The 26,928-nt window shown below is 30.8% G+C and overlaps 1 protein-coding gene across 3 annotated transcripts in view; it reads right to left on the bottom strand.

Annotated features, from left to right (window-relative positions):
• The window catches only part of LOC143252176 (uncharacterized), a 58,363-nt gene extending 32,191 nt beyond the window's left edge, over positions 1-26,172 (bottom strand). Inside the window, exons 1-8 of one of the 3 annotated variants that reach the window (XM_076503915.1) lie at positions 26,052-26,172; positions 20,930-21,222; positions 10,965-11,048; positions 9,785-9,835; positions 7,592-7,638; positions 6,677-6,749; positions 5,869-5,950; positions 736-874 (exon numbers count right to left, since the gene is read on the bottom strand). In XM_076503915.1, coding sequence (XP_076360030.1) covers positions 736-874; positions 5,869-5,950; positions 6,677-6,749; positions 7,592-7,638; positions 9,785-9,835; positions 10,965-11,048; positions 20,930-21,199 — 746 coding nt within the window. In that variant the 5' untranslated portion in view covers positions 21,200-21,222; positions 26,052-26,172. Of the gene's footprint in view, positions 1-735; positions 875-5,868; positions 5,951-6,676; positions 6,750-7,591; positions 7,639-9,784; positions 9,836-10,964; positions 11,049-20,929; positions 21,223-21,567; positions 21,637-22,808; positions 22,896-26,051 lie in introns of those variants that run through there. The other 2 variants (XM_076503917.1, XM_076503916.1) reach the window with 2 other exon arrangements.
• Positions 26,173-26,928: the final 756 nt, after the last annotated feature.

The following is a 26,928-nucleotide window of genomic DNA, read 5'->3' as shown; positions in this document are numbered from 1 at the left end:
TCACAGCATATAATTTGAGTAGACTTGTTTCCTCAGTAAACTCTTAATCACTTAATATTTTTATGCTTGCTGAACATTAAAATGTTACATGAGGATGTTTAGCATTTTAGGATTTTCACAAAACGCTGCTACACAAGAGATACCTGTACATAACCATCTTGAACTTATAGACAAATGGAAGTCAGCTAACTGGCTTATCAACAGCACTTGCCACCTAACCTTAACCATCACTCTTTATTATACAAAAGATCCTGAAGTATGGGTGTGTATATTTGCAGCAATGACACAAGAACCATGAATTCTTGGATTCAAGCAATGTGTTCACTATTTGCCAGGCCATGCTCAGCCAAATTTAATTTTATAAAACGTACATGATACAATTTCCATAATTTTATTTCTTTAATTCGATGGATAAATTACTGAAATTGTTAATTTGATTACATAAATGGCTGAATATGCATCAACATTTCACGTAAATTCTAAAAAACTTACAAATTTAGATCCTACAAAACAATTTCCTTGGAAAATTATGGATTTTTATAAACTTTTTAGGTTTAATTAACAGATAAATTAGCTTTTTGTAACATCCGGTAGATATAGCTCTTAAAACGTTGACTTGTGTCCATGTAAACAAAAGAGCGGTCAGATAAATAGCTTAATAACATTTTTGCATATGCAAACATCTCAAAAGCGTTCTATACAAATGATGTATTCATATTTAAAGTATATTCTTACTTTTCTCTGGTTATTCCATGTGCTATATTATTTTTTCTTTGTTTGGAATAATTTTTGTCATGAAGCATCTTCTGAACAGCTGTATCCACTTCCTCTCCCATTCGAAAAACACGTTTATACAAAAGCTCATATGCTAATGCTATTCAAAGAAAGAAAAACTAAAAGTTTCCAAATATTAATACAATTTTATAAAAAAAATATTATCTACAGAAAGCAAACTGCAGGAAATTTCAGCCTTATTTAAAGAGGAAATTAAGTTTTTTCATGTGAAGGATATACAGACTAATGATGACTTTCAGGAAATTAGAAATGGTAATAATAGGGTTAGTTGTTGTAGACTTATTATAAACAGCAGACTAAGAAGGAAGAGATTTCAGACTTTAGCTTGTTTTTGATTCTGAACTTCAAGAGAAAAAACAAAACAAAATAGGAAGATAGGAATTGGAATGAAAAACATTACGAGCTTATTGTTATGGGATATTCTTTAGTACAAGATGTGGATAAGACAGCTTTGGAGTAAGTAATAGGCAGAAAAAATTAGGTTATGCTCTTCATGAGCAGGAGTGAAGGATATAACTGACAGACAAATGACACTGTAAAGGGTGCTAATACCAGTGGTGATAATCTTTATAGTACATATAGAGGCTAATGATATAAGGAAGGACAGATCAGAGAAGCTAACTGTTAAATACAATGCATTCAAAGAAATGGAGTAATAATAACTTAATTGTATCAGGGACACAAAAGAGATTAAATTGTGGGGATGAATTCATCAAGTAATTAACTTTAATTAATATAAAAAGTTGGTTAGCTGGTAGTATTCATAGAATCAATTCAATAGGAATTGATTATTTCATTTAAATAGGGTAGAGACTGGCTTGTTTGAAAAGACTATTATCTCAACTGGAAGGCACCTCTAAACCAGAATTAGACAGTAGAGAGGGCCTATATAATAAAGTAAAATAGGTCATAGAGAGAGGTATAGTGTGGGAATAATGTACAAAAATAGTTTTAATGGTAGGCTAAACTTTTATTATTTAAATACCATAAGAAATAAAATGAATGAATTCAGATCTCTGGTAAGAATAAAAGATTTGATATAACTGGAAGAAATTACATTTGGTTAAACATGGATAATGATGATGATAAAAAGTTCTTTAAGACACAGGGTTATAGGGTATTTAATAGGGTTAGAGTACTATAAAGATGGGGATGAGTGGCTTTATATGTATAACGTGAGATACAGCCAGTTCTAACTGTACAGGGTAGCCCATAAGTCCCTACCCATCCATATATCTTATGTATCCAGTGTATCTGTGTGCTGTCCCTCATTCTCGCTGCATAATATTATGCAATGCCATGTTAAGCGAGACATTTTCCTCAACATAGCAGGGGTAATTGTTCCAAATGCTGCAGTAACAGCTGCCTTCAACTCATCATTAGTATTATAACATTGTATATAATAACATATGGATGGGTAGGGACTTACAGACCACCCTGTAGATATCAAAGTTAATAATAATAATAAGACTGAGCCTATTTGAGTTTGGTTATAATGAAGAAGGCTTAAGTTTGAATTTGTTACAGACCACCAGATGAAACTGATGAGAAACTTTACACTGATATACAAAATTCAGCATTTAATGAAGTTATAATTATTGGAAGTTTTAATTTTAGGCACATAGGTTGGAAAATATTAGAATCAAATCATAAGGGAAACAGGTTTATAGTAAGTACTCAAAATGATTTTCTTAAACAATTGCTCAAGAAACTCAGTTCAATCAATGCTATTTTAGATTTATTGTTAACTTCTAATAAAAACAAAATAATAGGGTAGAAACTGGAAAATATCTTGGTGCAAATGGTCACTGGTCAATTAGATATTTTGCTGCATATGAAGAGAACAAGTAATGAGGTTTTGTTTCAAAGTTTCGTGAAAAACAAATTTTGAAAAAGATGAGACATGAATTACATACTGTGAATTGGGTAACTGAATTAGTTGGAGATGTTGATCACGTGAAAAATGATAAAAATAAATTATTAAATATCCAAGATAGGTATGGTTCTTTATAGACAAAAGAAAAAAAAATGTGGCTGGAAGTAAACACCAAGATAAAAAACACAGAATAAATTTAAAGAAAAGCACAAATATAATGGTTCTGAAAGAAGTTAAGGATTAGATATGCAAGCCATTTGCTATCATTTTTTTCCTTAATGGGGGGAGATGCCATGAGATTAGAAACTGTTTAATGATACAACATTTTGTTAAAGAAGATGGTAAAATTATTCCAATAATTACAGAACTGTTAGTTTTACATCATTACTGGATCAATTGCAAGATCAATTAACAAAGGTTAAAATTTCTTTGGACAGTTAGCATGGTTTCACTAGGGGAAATATTGCTTTATTAATCTTTTGACACACTTTGAAGAGGTTACTGCTTTAAATGAAAGTACAGATGTAGATATGGTGTATCTGGATTTTTACCTTTTCAGAAAGCATCTGACAAAGTGTTACATAAAAGGCTTGCTATAAAAGTTACCTTTCTAGGTGTGGGGGAATTGGTTGGCTCATTGAACAAGAAAACAGTTTAAATGAAAGAAAACAAAGAACTGTCATAAACAGATTTCAAACAAACTGGATTAATTTCAGGAGTAGAGTTCTTCAGAACTTGGTATCATGACAGTTAAAAGAATGGTCAACAGATTTTTTAATTTTTCTCATGACATTGATGTTTGGTTGTTGCTAGATGTTAAATGCTACTTAAGATTTGGATTAGTTGGTTAATTGGACAAATAAATAGAAGATATCTTTGAGTTATGATAAATGCAAGGTAATTCATGTAGAATATCACAATTTCAAATTATGACTACAATTTTGATATGAATAACCTTAATAGTGTTCTGGAAATAAATGTGTGTGTGTGTGTGTGTGTTTGTTCTGGTTGAACAGTCTATCAATCCATATACATAATGCGCTATTTTAGTGGCAAGGAAAGCAGGATCTTAGCTTGAATTTACAGTAATGCTGAATACAAGTCTAAAGAGGTTACATTGTATAAATTACAGGATAGGACGTATTTGAAGTATAGTATTCAGACCTCACTCCAAAAAGGATAAATTGTCCTAAAAGGCTTAGAGAGATGCTACTAAGTTTATACCTGGGATTGAAAGGCTATCATAAGAGGATAGGGTTAAACCTCCGAGCTTGTTTAACTTTAAAAAGAGTTATAGTGGATATGAGTGGGTATTTAAGAATGATAATAGAATTGCTAATGTTGATGCACCATATTTTTTTCATATTTAATAGTGAGGTTGGTAAGACTAAAAATGCAAGTATAAATTTTGGCAAAGTAGGAGTTACTCTTCAGTTAAGATAGCATCATATTTTTCAATAAGTGGGTTAACATTTAGAACAAGTTGCCTAAAGATGTGGTAGATACAGTTAATTTAAGGAAAATATTGATATATATTTGAATGACATGCAATGGCTTTGGATCTCTTGATTTTTAGTGTTTTAAGTCAGCATACAAAATACCACAGATGCAATAAAAAGTCCCTTGTTGTCCTTTTAAATTATATGTTTCTGGTAAAATGTTACTGTGTCATAGAAAACCAATAGGTTCATAAAATCATTCTTGAACATACTGAAAAGTGGTGTAACACTAATACTACAACACTTTATAACTACAATTACAACTGTGAATCTTTCTGTATTTTTGTAACAAAGTCATTTTAATCCACACATTAAAATAGGCAAGCAACACAGTTTGTTAATAATAAAATGCAATGTCACACACTTGTATAGTAGATTCAGAAAGAAAACAACATCATATTTTTGAATGTATATTTCTTCACGTATGATTTATGCATGACCAACGAACAAGTCATACAAGCAATCTTCTCTTCCACAGAGTATGAAAAATATCACACAATCATACAAATTGGACATTATTTTGCTTTCCCAATAACCATGGAAAAGCTACAAAGAAAACATTACAACAATAAATATATCATGAAAAATACAAGTTAAAATATTTTTTCTTTTTAATTATTCCAAGTCAAATTATCAAGACAAACAATAATAATAATAAGCAAGAAACACAAAAAAATTCAATACATTTAAAAAAGAAAAGAATTATCCACATCTACGTACTGATGAAAACAATGTTCTAGTATTTGATGTTAAATCAACAATAGGAGAAATACAGACCCACTAATTATGACAGAGCTGTAAGCTTAACATTTTAGTTATGTATAAATATAGCTTTAATTTTTAGAAATATATATCTGACTTATTTTCACTTAGATTCAGAAATCATTATATTAGGTAAAATGTACATTGATTTCTTTGTATATTAGACTTCAGTGTAAGAAAAATGAAAAAAGCTGTAAGATTTCTTACATGTTATCAAGTCAAGTTACAAGACTTCTTGCACAGTCTGCTAGATATCTACAATCAATTAGCTCACCACACAAGATATCATACAGCTTGAACATTGATAAATCATCAAATATCACAAAACAAAGACACATTTTATTATACTGTATTTTCAAACCTGTTACTACCACAACAAGTTTCACTTTCACACAATTTCAATAAAACAGTTGTGTATCAAACAATAAAAATACCACTAACCAATAGAATAACATTTTGCTGAAATTATCACTGCCTGAGAAACTTCCACTGTTATATTATACAGTAAACACGCTAAAATAAGGACTTTGAAACACATCTTTAATGACATGCATGTGCGACTCTTCTTAATATTTTTTCGGTGTTTTTAGTGTTAACAGAATTAATCCATATGATAGTTTTTATGCTTCCCTACCTGTCGATGCCTATCTTTGCATATCCTATTAAACAAACTTAATTCTGTTTAGCAAAGTTTAACTAACATCTACAGCTTATCACATTATCCTTAATTGTATTCAACAAGCCGATATTTTGTAAGAATTAATAACTGTATTTGTGACAAAACAAAGATTGTTCTATTTATTTCATCATGTCCTTACTGCTAAAATTTTACATATTCATTACAACCTGAGCACTGTTAGGATGTTTTCTAGTAGACTACATCATAGTACTGCATGGGATTAAGAGAATGTTTTTGTATATCAGTTTAATACTCACACTGGTTTATAGCTATAGATACTAGGAAAGACTTGGGGTAGACACTGTCATAATGATTTCCTTGAGTGTAACAAAGCATGACCTACAATATGAAAATAAAAGTATAACATCTAATAAGAGTATTCAGAAGTTTCAGGTTTATCACTCACAACATCTGTGTTAATTGTCAAATTATCTTCAAACATTGTTTTTTCTTAACATTTGAAATTCCTCCTATCCAAGACATCAGTAGCAATGCAAGACATGGTTTCTTTAGTTTTATAACACTCAATATCATAATATATTCCCTATTCTTAAGAAAAAACAGGAAAAATGTTTATGCTTTACCACTTAAATGAAGTTTTATATTATTCATTCCATTACCCCTTCCTACACTTCTTTTCCCAAACTATTACTTTCTACTTTTCTTCACACCAACATGATGTGTTCTGCTTCACCTTAGCAACAACTTTATATACATTTCATTTTGCACTAACTACAACTTGATACACTTTATGTTATTCTTTACTACCTAGTAGTTTTCTTCACCTTAGCCAGTACTTTGTATTTTAATGTTGTCTGGAGAAATCCACAAGTTTAATAGATATCAATTATACTGCACTACTGACTTCATAAGTTATATAATATATTTTTACATTACCTTCTTCTCAAAATCGTAGTTTAATAGATATCAATTATACTGCACTACTGACTTCATAAGTTATATAATATATTTTTACATTACCTTCTTCTCAAAATCGTAGTTTAATATATATCAATTATACTGCACTACTGACTTCATAAGTTATATAATATATTTTTACGTTACCTTCTTCTCAAAATCGTAGTTTGTCACCTTAAATGGAGAACATCCAACATCTTGAAACACAATGAAGTCTCGCCTGTTTCAGTAAACATTTTTTTTTTTTTATAAGTCAGCTGAACAGAAAATTTCGAACAAAATTACATTTTAATTAGGTATTTGTTTTAATAGCTTTTAATTAACTATATTTAAATAGCTATGAATTAGCTATTCATACTTATTTTTCTGTGTTTGTTGTTACACATAAAGCTATACAATGCTCTGCCTGTGCTGTACCTACTAGAAGTATCAGAACCCAATTTTTACTAGCATAGGCCTTCAGACTTACCATTGAGTCATTTGGACGTAGAGGGGAGAGAAATCCTATTTTGTCTATTACAAAGTTTCTCTACTAAATGGTAAATTTAAAAAAAAATATGCCAAACCATTTATATCTGGACTATTCTTTGAAATACATAATGGACAATAAACCCAAAGTAATATAATAATACATTATAAAACTCTTATGCTTGATAGCTTTGGTATATTTTACCTAAAGATATTTTGGTAAGTTCTAAACTGAATGTGCAATTACACATATCTTAAATTTCAAAAATAAACTGGTAAATACATAAACTAAAAAAATTCAATTTTAAAAGTAGCATGAAAGTGCAGTTTTCATATAATAAAAAAATTCATACACGAAAAGTAACATTGACTTGCAAACATCTGTTAATTCAAGGGCTGTTTGGGTATTAACAACTGAAACAGTGTAATCTAGTTAACACCAATGTAAAACTCAAGGATTTACAATTTAACACACACACACACACTCTTCTGCAGAAATATTTAATGAGATACCTAAAAAGACAACAAAATTAAAGTTATTGGAAGATTCATTTTATCAAACTTTATTTTTATTATTAGAAACATAATACAAACCTGTACATAATAGCCATAGCACCCATTTCAATATGACCTGCCCACTCCTAAGAAAGAAAGGAGAGAAAAAAGTCCAATATTTACTCTTTGCATTACTAGAAAGTAATTAAAGCTATTTAGTAAATATATTTATGAAAAACTAATATACCATTTCAAGTTATATTGTCACACGTGAGTATGATACTTAATGCAAGTAAATTGACATCTGAATTTCAGTTATCCACCTCAGAAAATGACTTGCTATTTAATTTTAACTCATCCACTGCCATAGATCCAAATATATCATTCCTCCTCTAAAACACGATCAAATGAATTTGGAATCATTTACAGTTATGTATAAAGGTTATTTATTCCAAATTTACCAAAGTTTCCCCATTTCAAGTTTTAGTTTAAGTATAAAGAAATAACAAAATGCATCTTTTTGTTGTCTGAGAACCTAAATATACACCTACCACTTGAAAAGTTATTTGTCTGTAAATGTAGCAGTGAAATAGTTGAATATTCTTAACGAAGCCAATTATGAAAATCGAAACCCCCAAAATAACTGCTTTAAGTATATTAAACTGCATAGCTCAGTACTTTTTGCATGTAGTAACAATCAAAACAATAATTATAAACCATTCTTCAACATAATACAATTACAAAACATAAAAATATTTCATTGGTCAAATAAATATAATAAGTACAAATTAATGCATGCGAGTTATCTTAACTTGAATTATAAATATAATTTGGATGGGAATAACTTTAACAGAGTTATATAAGAAAGGGACCTTGATATAATTATTGACAAGTCTCTAAAATCATCCAAGCGGTGTGCTATTGCTAGTGGTAGATCAAACTGGATTTTAGGTTTTATCTATGGAAATACTGATTAAAAAGACTAACAAGGTTATAATTTCATTGCATTGGTGACTGGTTAGGCCACATTTGGAATAATATGTTCAGTTTTTGGCTCTTTACCTTAAAAAAGACATTGAATTGTTAGAAAAGGTTCAGAGAAGGGTCACTAGAATGGTGCCTGGAATTGAGGGATTGTCATATGAGGAGAGGTTGAAATCTCTCAAATTGTATTCTTCAAAAAAAGAAAAGTTGAGGGGATTAACTGAGAGAGTTAAGCTTTTAAAGTAAATTAACAGTGTTGATGCATCATCTGTTTTTCAAACTTAGCAGTAAAAATAGTAGGACTAGGGAACACACATATATTTTTTACAGGGTAAGAGTCATCTTCAGCTAAGACAGTTTATTGTTCTAATAGGGTGGTTGGTCTTTGGAATTGATTCCCCTTTGGATGTTGTGGAAACATTAAACTTATGCAAGTTCAAAGGAAAGTTTAACAAGTACATGAATGATAAAACGTTTTCTTATATTTATATATTAATAGTTTTAGTTTAGTTTTGAGGATAGAACAGCCAAGATAGAATAATAGGTCCAATGTTTCTCCCAAACATTGTTAAAATTATCTGGTCTAACTGTTAATATTTATAAAGTTAAACATAAAATATGATATCAAATTGAATGAAAGCCTTCTTTGCATGCATCTCATCACATGCTGAAGGCTCACACTATTGATACCAACAATGAACTACAAAATATTTACAAGTAAATACATTTATAGATTATGGTGATAAAGGACCTGTAACTTAGATTAAATATTCTTTATTCTCCCTATTTTAGAAGCAGCTAGATGAAGTTGCAATTTCTTTTTAGGCACACTGTGCTACTATGTCAATAGTAAAAAAACAAAATCCAACATTTTTTGGCACAGTAAAAGGTAAAATCTTTATTACCAGTTACAACTAATTTTATATCATCAGTTCTGACAAGAAATGCTTTCTTGAAACTACTAAGCTGTAACTAAGAATAAAGACTACCTTTTACTGTGCAAAAAAAATTGATTTTGTTTTTTTCACTCTTAAGACAGATGAGATTGTGTCCAATTGTTTTCATTGCTCTAGTTTGCTTACTGACACAAGTTTTCAGTATTAGTTTATTCAAGGAGGATACAAACAGCAGGTTATATTTGTAGGATGTTGTTTTTTGCTATGGTATAACAAATTTTTCTTAAACCTTTTGAACAGGAAAGTATAAAAATATTATGTAAACATACTTCAGAAGTATTACCTTCTTACCAAAAACTTTTAAATAGGTTTACTTAAACAAGGCAGACAGGAAGAACTTATCATTACTTACATTTGGATTTCTCATGTTTTCCAAATATTCATCAAACTCACTTTCAACAAACTAAATGGTGACAGAAACAAAGTATTTACAAATTAAATGAATGTGGTAGTTCTTTATCATCCAACACACATTATTTCATAATTACTGAAAGATTTCTATAGTCTACTAAAGAAAACAGCAGAAAAACAAAATACTATTAGGTTTGTAAACTATTTTTCTAATAAGAGTGTACAATTTTATACTTGGTAGTTAACAATAATAGACCTGCCATGGTCTATAATTAGGGCACTAAACTGACAATCTGAGGGTTTTGAGTTCAAATACCCATCACCAAACATGCTCATCTCATATTGTTGCTTATTGGGTTAGCCAGCCATTTGGAAATAAACATTCTTGGTTTACAAAAATACCATGATCCCAAACTAGTTAGGATTAAGTTTGTAACAAAATAAAATGTTAACAATGTTGTCCAAAAATGTAAATGATGATCTCAAGTTAAATTAATGCAGTACACTTATACTGCATGTTAAAAACTCCTAACGAGGTAGTGTAGTGAAACTTCTTAGTGTTATCACAAAGAGTAACCATAGTTACCGTACAAGCACAAAACCTAGACCAACTAAAAATCTCACTGGCAACTGTCTATTAAATGTTCATTGATAAGAAAACTGTCTTATATTAATAATTTAAATGACGTTTGGTTCCCATAAAAAACTGTACTAAAACTATTTGCCTTTATGTTTTTAATAATATGCACATAAACATAAAACGTATTATTTACTGATAACCATGTTTGTTTAATAATTTTTGGAATTTTGTAAAACAAGCAAAATTTATTATCTTACTAATGTGCATTAATTACTAACATTATAAAATAACTGGCCCGTATTTTAGCCTGTTATTTGCAGCTTCCTACTTCCTAATATTTATAAGCAGGATTTACAGTAAATGGCATACTAATTTATAACTATTCAGCTGCCAAATGGGTTATAAAATAATATTTATAAGCAGGATTTACAGTAAATGGCATACTAATTTATAACTATTCAGCTGCCAAATGGGTTATAAAATCTGGCCAAACTGAATATACAGCAAAAAGAGGATTCTAACAAAACATTTTTTTACAACTTAAAAAACAAGTTTCATACAAAGTACTTTTTATGTAGAAGATAATGTTAAAAGTACAAACCTCAACAAAAACTGATCTGTTCCTTTCCAAGAATCGAACACATGCTAATCTCACAGCAAGGTGATGAACTTGTGTGTAAAAAATCTGCAAAGAAAATAGCATCACATTTTACTCATCAACTATAACCCTAACCAGGCTAAATACCCAAGAAATTTTGAAAGAGAATGATTTCACTTACACATTCCAATTTTTTTTAAATAATTCAAAGTCAGTTACGTGTTTGTTAAATTGTATTAACCTTGATTTAATTTTTATTGACAGAGATTTAACACTTGTTGTTTTCTAAAAAAAAGATAAAAGGAATAGTACAACAACTTTGTAAAATCTGAATTTCTTTTATGAATTTATAGTACAGGTATGTCCATAGAGATATGAAGATTCAACTGAAAACAAAACTACAGCAAAAGAAGCATCCTGTAAACAAAATACACACATTAGGCATGCTACTTAGCATCATCAGATGAATCAGATGAGATTATGTAAAGCATTTAAAGTCTATATTCTTTTATGTGACAAACAAATGCTCAAGGGACCCATACTGCATGTTGTAGCAGAACTCATTTGCTGGTTTGGATATGTGGAATCTGAAATTACATTCACATGCATTACCAAAGAAAATCCTTTTAACTTTTACAGCACAGAGATATATTTTCTACCTAGTTTTAATAATTCAGAAATTTAAATTTTTTATTATATCTAGTTCTCTGCAGTGTTAGTATCAATACATGGCTCAAAAAAAAACACTGAATTTTTGCTTTGTTCTAGTTGCTTCATTACTTCTTTATAGCAGATAGCACCACTTATGTTTAAGGTGATGTTGCAGTATATTTTGCTAAAGTGACAAAAAGGTCAATGACTGCAATGTTATTTTCTGATTGAGTGAATGAAGTGTGTGATTTATAGTTACTGGAAGTTGTGAGAGGACAAAAGTGATGTGGTGGTGCTTTCATGAAGAATAATAATGCAAGTTTTCTTCTAAAATCAAAGTAATTACCTGTTTTTAGTTCTACCTTGTTTTTCACTGAAATTATTTTGCCACAGATTCATCTCAAAAGATGGTTTGGTTTGTTTTGAATTTTGCACAAAGCTACACTACACAAGGGATATCTGCACTAGCCATCCCTAATTTTACAGTGTAATACTAGAGGGAAGGCAACTAGTCATCACCACCCACCACCAACTCTTGGGCTACTCTTTTACCAATGAATAGTGGGATTGACCATCATGTTGTAACACCCTCAAAGTTGAAAGGGTGAGCATGTTTGGCGTGACAGTGATTCGAACTTGCAACCCTCGGATTACAAGTGGAGTGCCTTATCCACCTGGCCATGCTGGCCCTTCGAAAGATGGAATGCTGACAATCTACTGAATGATTATGTAGAAGTGATTGTCCATTTGTTGGGACAAGTATACAAGTTAAATTTTCAATTTTTATTTTACTTTAATAAGGATTACGTACATTTATTTTTTTCAAATTTATACAATATTTTTACTTTTCACACACAAGAAAATTCAGATTTTAAACACAGATTATTCCTTAGCTTTCCTATATATGAATAAACTCTGCATCAGGACATAGATAAAAAAAATCAAAGATTAGTATTATTTCTGTCAGCTTTAGTTTCATAAGGAAATATTTTTTTTAAATTCTCAATATAGAATGAGAACTGCAACATTAATCTATGCCTTTCCTCTTCTCAAAGAGGTTGTAGAAATTAGAGAAGTACAAAATTTAATGTAAATTACTCATTATAACATTCTTATCGCTCAGGCAAAGCATTTTTTTATAGTCTTCAACCTTTACTTACACAGCAATAAAACCGAAAATCATCCCCTCTTGCCACGCCCACAACCTCTCTTTTGGAATTTGCCTATAGTTCTGACATTTAAGACTACATTATTTACAACCAACAGAAAGCCAAAGTTTTTCTGTATAAAATAATACGTTATATTTTTGTTTTGTTGTCTGTACAGAGAGTTGTCTATTTTCCTTCCAGTTTTATCTTCAACGAATTTAGTTGAACTTTTAATGGTTTTTTCCGTACAGTTAGAAAGCCTGAAAAACTGTGATGACAACGCAACATTGTTTCCTTCTTCAAATGAAAAAAGTACCTTATTTCTTGTTTTTCATCTGCATTTTATTATAAAAATAAATAAAATGTAAAAATTGAAAATTTTAAAATTAGATTGAGTAAAATGAATATTATCATTTTTATGAAGTATGCTCATAAGTAGTTTGTGCCTCACGTTATTCGACACCGTAATGTGAGGTGCAAATGTATATTGTTTTAAGATTTAAGTTATTTCGGACAAACAATTGTAATTTTATGTTACAAACTGCAATTATTCCATAAAGAGTGTAACACATAAAAATCGGTAGAATCTCAATGCACTGCAAAATCTCGTCTATTCATGGAATGCCCTTATTCCAGAGATTTTGTGGAAATTGAAACCATTTCTGCTATAGTAACATCAAGTAAGAGATTTCACTATTGAATGAATGACACGATTTGATATCCATAAATAATTAATTAAAAATAATGTTTGTTTCTAATTAAGCACAAAATTGCACAATTGTCTATCTGTGTTATGCCTTTCACGGGTATCGAAACCCGGTTTATAGTGTTGTAAATTCGAAGACATCTTTGTGCCACTAAGGAGAAGAGTTTGTTTGTTTGTTTTTGAATTTCGCGCAAAGCTACACAAGGGCTATCTGTGTTAGCTGTCCCTAATTTAGCAGTGTAAGACTAGAGGGAAGGCAACTAGTCATCACCACCCACCGCCAACTCTTGGGCTACTCTTTTACCAACGAATAGTGGGATTGACCGTCATATTATAACGCCCCCACGGCTGGGGGGGTGAGCATGTTTGTTGCGACCGGGATTCGAACTCGTGACCCCCGGATAACGAGGCAAACGCCTTAAAACGCTTGGCCATGCCGGGCCGGAGAGAAAAGGGAATATAAAAAAAACAATAATAAATTGCACTCTTACATGGTATGTATACACACGTTAGGCCTAGTGGAATTATTATTATTGTTGCTCAATGATCTAACATCATGCCTATAATTTGTGATCTACGTTAACTGCAACTTTTATTTGAAGTGTACATTAAAAATTCAAAATCACAGGTATGTAAAAACGACATTCCGGATTTTTCGTCTCATACAAGTCACTGCCTAAACTTCCTTTCGTCAACACCTAATGTTGTCAGTTGCGCTGAGCAATCAGAGACAAAATATTAAAAGTTATGATTTAAACACCGAAATTTAATAATGAAATTTAAAAAAATAATAATAATAGGCTAAAATTACATCAACTGCATAGGTTTTTCCAATTACTTCTAATTGGGTTTCGAATGTTGCGCCACCTTCCGGTGTTAACCGGTAAATTTTAAAGTATTGTACTGCATATATAAACAGCATTTCGAATAATTTTTATATTATCTTCCAGTTCAACTAACGTGTTCTTGCAATGGCGGAGTTAAGGTTGTGCGGCCTCTACATCCCACGTAATTTTACATATTATTAAATTATCAATGAAACCCATTTAGACTATAGGCCTTGGGGTTGAGCCCCCTCTAGCCCATAAGGAAACACTACACTGTGTTCTGGTACTGACGAAAGACGTCTTTCGTAGTGATTGTAGGATATAAACAACTGAATCCGCAATGTACAAATTAGGAGGAACGAATGGATTTTTAAAAAATCTACAATTAACCTGTTTTTATCACCAATTTTAGAGTTACTGATTTCTAACGTTTCGCCATCTTTTAAACTGTTATCGAAAGCTGCTTGAGGTAAAATTTAATTTTAAATAATTCATTGAAACATCACTGAGAATGTAGTTTAGATTTAAAAAAATAATATTAATTATACACGTTTTAAAGGATTCTATTTTTCAGCTACATTTTTACAAATATTTATACCACCTTTATTTACAATATTCTATATCAAAAGGCAATTACTAACTTTTAAAAACTTGTTTATTGCTAAAATACCAAATTATATTTAACTCAACGAAAGGAAATACTGAAAAGCCACAGCACCTGAAGTACTTTTATTAGACAGGATTAGAGCAAGTTGATCTACGAGTTTTTTGTTGTTTTTTAATGGCTGTATTTTTGTGAGCCAGCAATACAAAGCGTGGGACTCACTTAAACCCGATTGAATTTTATTACTCATCAGGACCTCTACCAGCCTACCCTCAAATTAAAATGATTTTAGGCAAGATTAGAAAGTTCCGAATCAATAATATTGGAGTAAACAACTTATTTTAAATTCACTTTGAGACATTCTATATTACAAAAGTATATTTAACACATTACAAGAAGTAATATTGGTGTTAACTGTAAAAAGTTGATTAATAAACATACACATTTAAATTTAATTACATTTAAACGTAATATGAAGAAATGGCTAACCACAAAAACATAAACGATATAGCAGTTGGAGATCAGTGTGGCACGCAGATGAATTGTCACCCACGTCTTTCCAATTTGTATGTTTTTATTACTGAAAGGTTTGTTTACAATAAAAAACATACAAACCATACAAAACAAATAAGATAAACCAAGTAAATGTTTCCAGTAGAATACAAGCTATAAATACTACAGATAACAAGGCCAAAAGACGCTACACTTTTTATTATACAATTATGTGCATACGGTGTGCTCTTTAGGATGAAGCTCATAGTATTAACTTGGAATTTTACTACATTGTGATTTTTCATAAGTTAAATTACAGCAGGATCATGGAAATTCAAAATATGATTGTTATCAAACAAATAAATAGAACTTAATGTCTTGCCCTAAAACAAATCCATAATTAAGCCTGGTAGGCAACTACCACTATTGTTATAACGTTATTTTGTTGTGCGAGTTATTTTAAATTGTGTTAAAACAAGGGAAAGTCTAGTTTCTTTAACAATAACAAAATTATAAGTGTCACTTCTTCCTTAGAATTTCTTACATTGTGTAGCTTTGTGCTTAACAAGCACACAAAGAATTCGCATTTCTACAAATTACCTTCATCCGTCGGTTCAGTAATAGTTCACTAAGTAATACTCACTCGCTACACAAACTTAAATTATAATGAACGTTAATTCACTATTCACTTCTCGCAGAATCAGTTATCGATTTACTTATATATTTTCTCCATCTCTCATATTTGTAATCCAACTTCAAATTTACTAGAAAACTTGACGTCAAATCTTTAAACTTTCTAGGCCTATATTATTAAATCTTTCAATCGTAACGTCATCATTTCAATACGAAGCCCCTTTAACAAATTACAATATTAAGGTTATAGCTTACAAAACCTCCCTTTCATGGATTGTGAAGACCCTTGAACAAACACAATACAAAAATAAGACACTTTTTAAACTCCTTCACTTTTTTTTTTTTTTTGGCGTTTCTCCCCTGAAACCAACTGTATACGGATGACGTAGTTCATTTGTCTTTGTCACTGGCTGTCCTTTCATTGGGGTAAGTTTGTCATAAGTTGGTGTTTGTATGAATCTATTGGCAGTTCCATCCTTGATAACAGTCTGGAAGTAATATCTATCCAGGCTCCTCAGCAGGTTGAATTTCCGTTAACAAGTTATTCTCTGGAGTTACTTAGTTGGCCTTTCTCTCACCATCGTACTTTCAAAGATTACCGTGGTGGATGACGTATGGCTTGAATAGTCTAACCTTCTGGTTTCTTTATTAAACATCGATTATTTTTTCAATATAACGTACGGACCTTTCAAACACTTACATAATTTTAGAATTTGTCCATTCTTTCGATGAGAAATGTTCTGTCATACAATGTAACTATGATGAAATACATCTTTATTAGCACTAATATCAGAGTGATCTTTCCGACCTACATCGTCCCTGGGTAAAATCATACTGAGCATCTTTATTCTTCACATCCACGGAAATTCTGCCAGTTACCAATATCTCAGGATAGTTTCCTTCGATTAGTAAAAACTGTTTGGTTCCTTACAGTTTCAGCTTTAATGGCCATGTTTTCCACCCTTATAAAACTTTTCTATTTTAATAATCTCTGGGAAGAGCTATTTTTCCATACTGACTTTAATTAACACTTCCTTGAGGTACATATTTTCAAGTTACACTTCAAACACCCATTTATTGCGATTTGTTCCTTCCATTATGTAACTATGTGTCTGATTAATTCCATTTCTTTTTCTAAATCACTGTTAGGGGAGTTGATGTGTCAATACCATAGAAACTGATATTCCCTTATTTTCCAGTAGTTTATCTCGATCTTAATGAAATCAAATTATTTCACCTATTGCAATGCCTCCTTTAAAGATACACCACTACTTTGCTACCGTCTAATTCTAATACCTTAACCTGTTATAGCATATATAAAGTGGTCTTGTGCCAACAAATATATCATTTCACTAGTAGTATCTTGTTGACACAACAGGAATGCACCTTCAAACTTTCCTGTACGTCTGACTAAGGACTCCGTCTTTCCACCACACCCTATTCCACAATTTTACTCTGGATACTTCTGTCTTTTGTGACACTCCAAACATGTTGGATAAGATGGCTACTAGTTACTGACAGTTGTTAAAGCTCTAAGCTATAATTTATTTAACATTAACAAAGTTGATCCTTTAAAACAGGCACAAAAAATGGACTGTTCACTATTGTTCACTATTCTAACTACTTATTTTGGAAATGATTTCAAACCCAGCTTCTTATATTTCCTGTGGTACCTTACCATCATATTACATTAGTTTCTCTGGATTGTGTAATTGTTGGAGTAATCCATTACAGCCCTCAAAATGACGCATCAGTAATGGTAATAGGAGTAAACCAAACAAGTTTTATTTACACATTTAATAGTAGATGGTATTTTCACTTACAATCTTGAACCAATGCAGAAAGAGGTATGGCTAGGTTACTCTTTGCATTAATTCGTTTTCCAGATGATTTATTCTCTCAAGGAAAGTCTTTTTACCTGGTTAATATCTTCCTTTTATTTTACTTTTGGTTCAATTAATTTTATCATTACAGTCTTGCTGAAATAAGCCAATTAAGTTATATATTTAGTAGTAGACTTTATTTTTGGTTGCAACTCCTGAACCAATACAGAAAGAAGTGTGGATGGGTTACTGTTTGCATTTATTAATTCGTTTACCAGATGATTTATGCTGCTTCCAAACTTCTTTTCTAAATTGGTTTTCTAATAGTTCCAATCATATTTTAATTATTTTTGATAATGTCTTTTTTATCTCCTCTCTTCTATTCCTGCCTCTTACCTTTGGATACTTTATTTTCCCATTTCTTCACAATCTTCTTTTAATTTTCTGTAAATTTATTCTTAGATTTGTTTCTTAAATTTCTCTCTTTCTTTTATTTTTCTGTCTCTTTCCTCTTGGTTTTCTTTTAACTGTTTTTTATCTTTCCTTCTAAGTTTTTTTTAATTTTATTTCCCTTTCTTCTTGACCTTGTTTTAAAAAGTTCATTATGTGAACTAACACTTTGATTATCTACTCTAGTGGTCGTCATTTTAAAACAGCTGAAGTTTTATTTCAAGTATATTTAAAGTTTTAATACATTCCTACAAAACAATTCTACTCCTGACACCAGTGTTGCAACGTTTTTCTGTTGTTGCATTTTGAGACCCTCTTCGCTCCCTCACTTAATAAAAAGAAACATTTTACGTTTTAGTTAAGTGTTACTCTTATATATATTGTTTTAATGTGTTTTAATATTGTAACTTTTTTGTTATCCAGAAGAGTCTTTGGGTCGCAACGGTTGTTTTGCTATTTAAAGGTTTAATAATGTAGGCCAAGAAAGTTCTAAAGCTTTGACATTTTTTATGGAGCAAAAAGTTTTTTAAGTTGGTGTAGCAAGCGGAGAATTAGCGAATGATTAATGTGTGATAGTAGTGTTAGTTTAATCCTGCGAAGTATTTAGTTTTAATGAAGTATTGGGATTAGTATTATTATTGTGTGTTTACAGGTGCACGGCCATTTAACCGCGAGATTGTAAAAACAACTATCTTTTATGACAGTCGTGTCATATCCTTTTGAGTGTCAGTTTTAAAGTTTACTTAGGCTTACAATTTGTAGATTACAACAGTGCACAAGTGAAGGCAGTTTGCAAAAGACGTCAAGGAAGAAATAAACTAGTTTATTATAATTACGTAGGCTGAACTGGACTTTATTTTCACCTAATAATTTAAAATTACCCGCGCAACAAAAAAACGTTGCAACACTGGTGTCAGGAATAGAATTGGTTTTGCAGGAATGTACTAAAACTTTATATATACTTTGATATAAAACTTCAGCTCTTTTAAAATGACGACCACTAGATCGAGTAGATAATCAAAGTGTTAGTTCACATAATGAACTTTTTAAAACAAGGTCAAGAAGAAAGGGAAATAAAAAGGGAAAACGCCTAAGAACAGAATACACTGGTAAATTTATAATTTCAATTACTGAAAGTAACGTTTATGCCGAAGATCCTACTATTCTGTGTGAAATATTGCTTTGCTTTGAATATTTATACATTTCTTTCTACATAGTTTACTATTTTAAATAATACTTATTACACATAATATATCCACTTTCAATCAAACAGCCACAGTTATCTGGAATCTATAATATAGATAACAATCAAAATCTGAGAAATAAAACCGAAACCAAAAACTTTTGGTTGTTGTTTTTAGGCGTTTTCCTTTATTTTCTTTCAGCATTACAAAAATGTCGTTATTATAAAATTGTTATAATTTAAGCCTATTGAAGAACTTATCGACAAAGGAAACATTTAAAAGCCCAATCAATACTCAGTTTGATCATTCTTTAGCACAACATCAGGTAAGTGTTGACTGTTCATTCTCCGTCTTTACACTAAATATTGTTAATACCATAGTAATATAACTATTTTCGTTTGTTGCGAGTGTGAATTTAAACAATTTACTTTCTAAACACAGCCCTACTCAAAATATAATTTTCAAAAATTCAAAAAGTAAACTTTTATTTCATAGTATTGCACAACAAAACCGACAGGGCGAAATATCAACAGGAATAAAAAAGGGTTAAGATCTACCTTGAATTTCACCGTTCTACTCTCTTTTTTATTATCTTGTCTGAGATTGCACTACTGATTTTGTGACACCTTCGAACACTATTTGTTAAGGGAACAATGCAATTTATTAATAAGATAAAATCGATTCTGAGTTACTATACCAATACATTTTTATCTCTCATATTTATAATTATTTTGTGAGCCTGAAAAATATTTATTGGTCCATAGTGTTTTTGTTTTGTGGCATTAATTTTCTGTATCTGTTAACAATAGAATTGTTTATTTTTTAAAAAATTGAAAAACCAAAATCTATATAATACAGTTCGACATGTCAACAATATTACACTAGTCAGAATGTGTATATATTTTAAAGTATGAATAATTTGCTTCGATAAAAATACTGTCCTCTCCGATAAGTTATCAAAATACTTGTAAATAAAAACATAAATGTGCTGCGTGCGATCACTATTTTGTTGCATATGACCAATGTAAGTTCATCATACGAAACTTATAAATTTATACACAACAATGAAAATCTCTTTATGTATATTATTAATAGTAGTAGTACTATTGTTAACAGTATAGATCGTCTTTATGGCACTACTTTAAAAATACAGCAGAAATCAACGTACATCGTATTAATAACAAAGATCCTATAGTTAAATAAAAAGTCACAAAAACTTCTCGTAAACAAATATATATTTTTATATTATTTGCAAAAATATTTAATATTTCAAAGTTATTTAATCTTATTTTTAAACTCTTAATACTTTATACGTCAGCGTCTAGACACCCTAGTTTGTCTATTTCACTATTTTTGTTTTTAGTTATTTTAGTCCTACAGAATAGGCTAAACAGACTTTAATAACGTTCTTTCTCTTTCTAATCACATTTTGTATTTCAGTCATTTTTACCTGTTCAGATACTGCTCTAAACAAGCAGGATCCATCCCTTGCAATATGTTTTCGAAATAGTCCTTGAGAATCTAGAAATTCGTCCATCCTTGATCTCCACCGTCTTCGACGCAAATAATCTAACCCACCAATATCTCGATAAACGTTAGGCCGTTGATTGTACAGGCACTCATCTCCAAGCAATTGTGTCATACCCCATCCATACGAATTAACTCGATTCTCATTGGTGCTTTGACATTGAATATTGATATAAAACTCTTCACTGAACATCTTTACTTTGCATGTAACCTTCCCTGAAACAAAAAAGGTATGGTTAAACATGCTAATTTGCACCACTGGTAATTGAAAATCCTCGATAATTTGGCTTAACTAAATGTTCGAGAAACTTATGATTAACACATCGAGTTTATTTTGTTTATTGTGTATGGTTACTTACGAAATGAACATAAACTGTAAAAGCAAGTTTATTTATTTTCAAAACTTAAAACCAGGATTGATTAGTTAATGAAAAACTAGCAATATTTTAATATTGTAACAAATAGTTTTATGCATGCTGTTGACTTACTGCGTTCTTATTTAAATATACCATAAATTAACTTGCAAAACCGCAATGACAGAAGTTTTAGTTTATTATTTACCCAAAAATCGTTTGAAGTATCGAAGGTCTGATGTTCAAAACGTAACTGTTGTGACAGTTTATCTCAAAAACTAAACAGTAGAATGTTTATTTTTAACGTTGTTGCATGATACCGCACCTAAAAAATTTGCATGCTGAATTTTCGTTAGTTAATTAGTTTACATGAAATATACATATGTATATATATATATATATATGTGTAATTTATCGATATGAAAGACTTTTTAGAAATTAATGTACGATTTGTAACTCTTGCTTTGGTTTACCTTACGTTGTTCAGAACGTAAAAAAGATAATAATAGGCCCGGAATCGTAACATTACGTAATGCCTTTTGTAGAAACTAGTTGAAATCGACTTTGAACAACTACTGTTCAACATAATTATTAATAGTTCAAATACTTAAATGAGAATTTAACTAGACAGAAGTTATAGGTACCGTTGAACTGGGAATGTTATGACGTAATAACTTTCAACCTCTACCTGACTTGTGTGTACCAAGTTAACAGTAAACGCTGCCTGTCGAGCTTTGCGAAACAAAAAAAGAAAGAAAGAAATGGAAGTATCACTTTTGCAGATTGGCATATTATAGTTTTTATGCAAAATTTATTTCTTTCGCTAGGGCTATCACTAGTAAGTGCTTAAATCAAACAACTCATACAATGTTCATAAACGGTCGCCTTAATATACAACAATTTAATAGCTTTACAGTTAGCTAAATATTCCAATAATTTATTCATTTCATTTCAGTCGAAAGCAATTTTTAAATCACCAATTTATCGTGTTTGAATTTCAGGGATTTATAAATCACTTTATTATGTCTTGGTGCTAAGCCTTTTAAGTTAATTGTACTGGTTAATACGTCCTCAGCACGTTTTGATAACTTATGCATTTCGTTGGTCTGTCAAAATATTGTTAATAAACTGAAGTAGAAATATTATGTTCGAATCGGCTATACAACAAAATAAGGTAAAATATTCGAAGATGTTTCCCAACATGTATTCAACATTTTAAATTACGAAGGGGTAAGTTATATTGAAACACGTACTACTATGAATCAGGTAAAATAAAATTTGTGAAACCTACATTCCTTAAGAGAAACAATGTGTATGAACGATTCCTTTTATAAAATTTAAAACTTGTATAGGGCAAAACTATTTCTGTCGGTATTTCTTTATTACCGGTCTTTTAACAATGTAATGCTTTTCCGGTATAACCTATTCAAACATATGGACTAAACTTACTTGGCACGTGCTTAATTGAAGTGTCGTGCGTGGCTCTAGAATTTGAATTTCTTAAACAGTGTTTTCATTATATTTGAATGTAATTTTTTCTTAATCTGCACAATAGTTTACAAATATGTAGTTCATTATAATAAAATACACGTATATTCCGATTTGGAAATTTGCATGACAATGTTTCAAACAACGAAGGGATTTAGTGAATAGAAGGGGCAGAATATATATACATTATTGCACATTAATGAAACAAGTATATACCTAAGCGAACTTTTTGATTTTGTCTGGCATGGCCAGATGGTAAAGGCACTCCACTCGAAATCCGTGGGTCGCGGGTTCGAATCCATGTCACACCAAACATGCTCACTCTTTCAGCCGTGGGGGCGTTATAATGTGACGATCAGTTTCACTAATCATTAGTAAAAGAGTAGTCCAAGAGTTGGCGGTGGCTGGTAATGACTAGCTGTTTTACACTGCAAAATTAGGGACAGCTAGCGCAGATAACCCTCAAGTAGCTTTGCGCGAAAATTCAAAACAAACAAACAATATTTTAGATTTATAAATAATTAGTGACATTTATAATCTGACTAATAACTTTATAACTTTTCTGTATAAAGAAATGAAGAAAACACGAAATAGTTAATATATAAATTGAAGCTACATTTGGCGAACGTAAAAAATTTTAACCAACACAAAGGTAGCAGAGAAGTATATGTAAGCTACTAATAGTATATATAATTTCTTTGTATCGAACCACAAATGGATTCAACGAAAAACTTGGATAAGTGGGTTCCGCATAAGCTGACTGAAGATAAACAAAATCGGCGTTATGAGACCTGTCAAGGTGACGCTCCAAAAATTGAATGAATTTGGAATCGAGATTCTATCTCATCCACCTTATTCCCCAGATCTTTCTCCTACATATTTTCATTATTTAAATCACTTTGACAACATTTTGAACAATAAACACTTTCAAAACCCAGGAAGCTACAGAAGAAGCTTTCACTGACCACAGAAACTCTGATTTCTACAGCAGAGGCATAAACAACATCGTTATACGTTGACAAAAGTGTGTTGAAGTAAATGGAGCTTACTTTAATCAAAGCATGTTTTACAACACTGGTTCAAATTTTTCCAAACTTCGCAGCTCAAAGATGACATTTATTTCTGGATAACCTAATAAATTAGGGACGGCTAGTGCAAATAGTTCTCACGTACCTTTGAACGAAAATTCGAAACAAATAAACCCACGTGTATTTTTATGCGAATTTCGAAACAAACAAACTTTATACTTAATATTCTGGTTTCTAATTATACAATGATTTAAAACAGTAATCTTAACCTGTTGATCGTGAGGGTGTTAAAAGATTCAACGAATAGCTATGAGAATTTTTGTTGTTTTGAAAATACTAATATATTCGAAATTTTTTTTAATTCTATAGTTTTACTACATGCAGAGGTGTCGGAACAGGGAATTTTGGTACAATTATATAGCAACGATAAATTATATTATTTTAATATTAATTTTCAGGGGGACATGCCCCCATAACCCTCCAGATCGAGCTGCTTTTGACAGCTCTTTATACTTGCAATCCCTCGTTGCGAAATTGGCACATATAGCTAAGCCTCCACAGATAAATCATTGTGTATTGTGCGCGAAAATATGAAACAAACTGGAAAGCTTGTAATTTTTACTCTTTTCAGTTTGTTTCATATTTTCCTACACAACGGTTATCTGTTGATTGAAAAATTGAGGCTCATTAACAACGGGTAAAGGGTCTCCAATGTTTAATTGGCTGGTTATTATCACCGACATGTTTCGGGAATACATGCTGATACTTTCTGTTGTTGTTTGGCAAGAACAATGCACGATTATCAAAGACTGGGCCCCTAACCCTACCATGCATATATATATATATATATATATATATATTTTTTTAATTAAAACTTTATCAATGATATAATTTATATCAAAATTTAAGTATGTAGAATTAATATAATGGAAATGATTAAATAAAAGCAGCAAAAAATAATATATATAGAAAAAGATGGGGGAATCCTCAATAATCGTGAGAACCTGATTAATGTAAATTAATCTATGAGATTCCCCCTTTTTATGAGCTATATTTTTGTGTGTCAGCAATATCAAGCTTGAGGTGCGAGTACACCCGATTCGATTTCAATAATCAACAGCATCTTTACTTGCTTACCCTCAAACTGAAATTCTTTTAGGCAGGTTTAGAGCAAATAAATCTATGAGATTTTGAGCGTGGTCGAATAGGCTAATCGAAAGGGTTTGATTCAAAACCGTTATTAGATCTTAAATTGGTTAAGGTATTATGGAGTTGTGAGCTAAAAGTTTGTGCTGAAAAAAAAGAGAAAAAATACCAAATTTATTCTAATAGTCGCTATACCGAGGCTAAAAAAATTATCACACTAAGCCAACGCATTAGTGGAAGGGGTGTAATTAAAATTGTTGCCAAAATTATTTTTCTTAAAATTATTAAACTGCGAAATTATAAATGTTATATTCTGTTTTAAATATTTATTGTCAAACTCGATTAAATTATAAGACATAATTAAAGGCCTTTCTAGTGAAAGTGTGAAATGAAGACACTCATTTAAGAATGTGAATTAAAATCACGATTAGATTTTTTGTAATCCCTAAAGGCATGGCACTGGGCCCAGTGGAACCAGTGAAAATCTGGTTATAACAACAATTTGCAGTTTAATGTAGATAAGGTGAAGACAGTTGGTCCAAAATATCTATCGCCAAATACTGGTCTTCTTGATTAGTGGGGATTGACTTTCACCCTTTAGTGTATCCATAGGCCCGAAGTACATAGCACGTTTTCATGGCAACGAGACGTGAATCGCGAAATTTCGTATTCACAGACAAGGCACACAAGTCACTAGGCCACGCATAACTCTTTTTTTTTAACTGTTCTACATGTTCTGAGGCTGTTTGTTTTAAATTATTACATAATTTAAGCTAAACTGTTTGCATAAAACTGTATTATCGTACCAGTTTTTTTTCTTCAATTGTGGTTATTCTATGTTGATTTTTAGTTACCTCACAGATAGGAGTCTTGAGTGCTCACTTATACAAAACGAGATAAAGTGAAATATTTTGAGAGTCTTCATGCAAATAGCAAATCCTTTAACAGCTTTCCTTATTCAAATTTCAAACAGTTAAATCTTTTTTTAATATTTCACAAGATCTGTACAAAAATATTTTCAGCACCTTACCTCTTTCTATCTTCCCATTTTTTAGGGTTTAGGTTAGAGTTAATATCATTTCGACAGCTTGTCTTTCTTCCATACAAAGCCTTTAGTTTTGATTGAAATTTCCATCTAATCTCGAAAAAACACTTTAGGATGCAAGATTATGAATATACATTTTTCGTTGATTTAACGAGTTTTGATGATTCACCTCTGACGAAAAAGATGTATTATCACGCTGAAAAATAGTCCTGGTAAACTTTGTAAATGTTATATTTTCCAGTCTTTCCAATAAAATTGTTGAGCTACAGTTATTCTTTATCTACTAAAACATATTCTGTCACGAAAGCTGGATATAACTAAACATTTCAAGCTGTTTACAAACAAAAATTAAATAAATATTATATTATTTACGAAATTACTTTCCACATTTAACTGAAACAATTCATTGCCAATACTAAATTAATAAACAAAGGTTTATAAGCACAATGAAGTGGCTTTATTTTGGAGATCATGCTACACGCTTATAAATTGTTGCATGTCAATTTATTATTGTATTAGAATAATGAGTTTTTACACACAAGTAAAAATTTTTTGACACAAAAACGCACGGATCCAGGATAAAACTTACTGGATAATTTCTCACCTCCATGATTACCGACCTTAGCTTTAAAACAAACCACATTCCCATTCATAAATACAGATTTCAGTAAACTTTGGTATTTTTTCGAAAATTTGGCGTTACTTTGATAAATTATAAGATGCATCCTTTGTGAACAATTGTAATTGTAAGACTTAAATGCGATAGTCAAATGAAGTCAACCATCAAAATTTTTCTACTGTTTATAAATACTCAAGAAGTTTGTTTTTGAATTTCGTACAAAGCTACTCGAGGGCTATCTGT

This window comes from Tachypleus tridentatus, chromosome 6 (genome assembly GCF_004210375.1).
Source record: "Tachypleus tridentatus isolate NWPU-2018 chromosome 6, ASM421037v1, whole genome shotgun sequence".
NCBI classification, from domain to species: domain Eukaryota; kingdom Metazoa; phylum Arthropoda; class Merostomata; order Xiphosura; family Limulidae; genus Tachypleus; species Tachypleus tridentatus.
The sequence above is the reverse complement of the archived record's forward strand: the minus strand, read 5'-3'. Positions and strand labels throughout refer to the sequence as shown.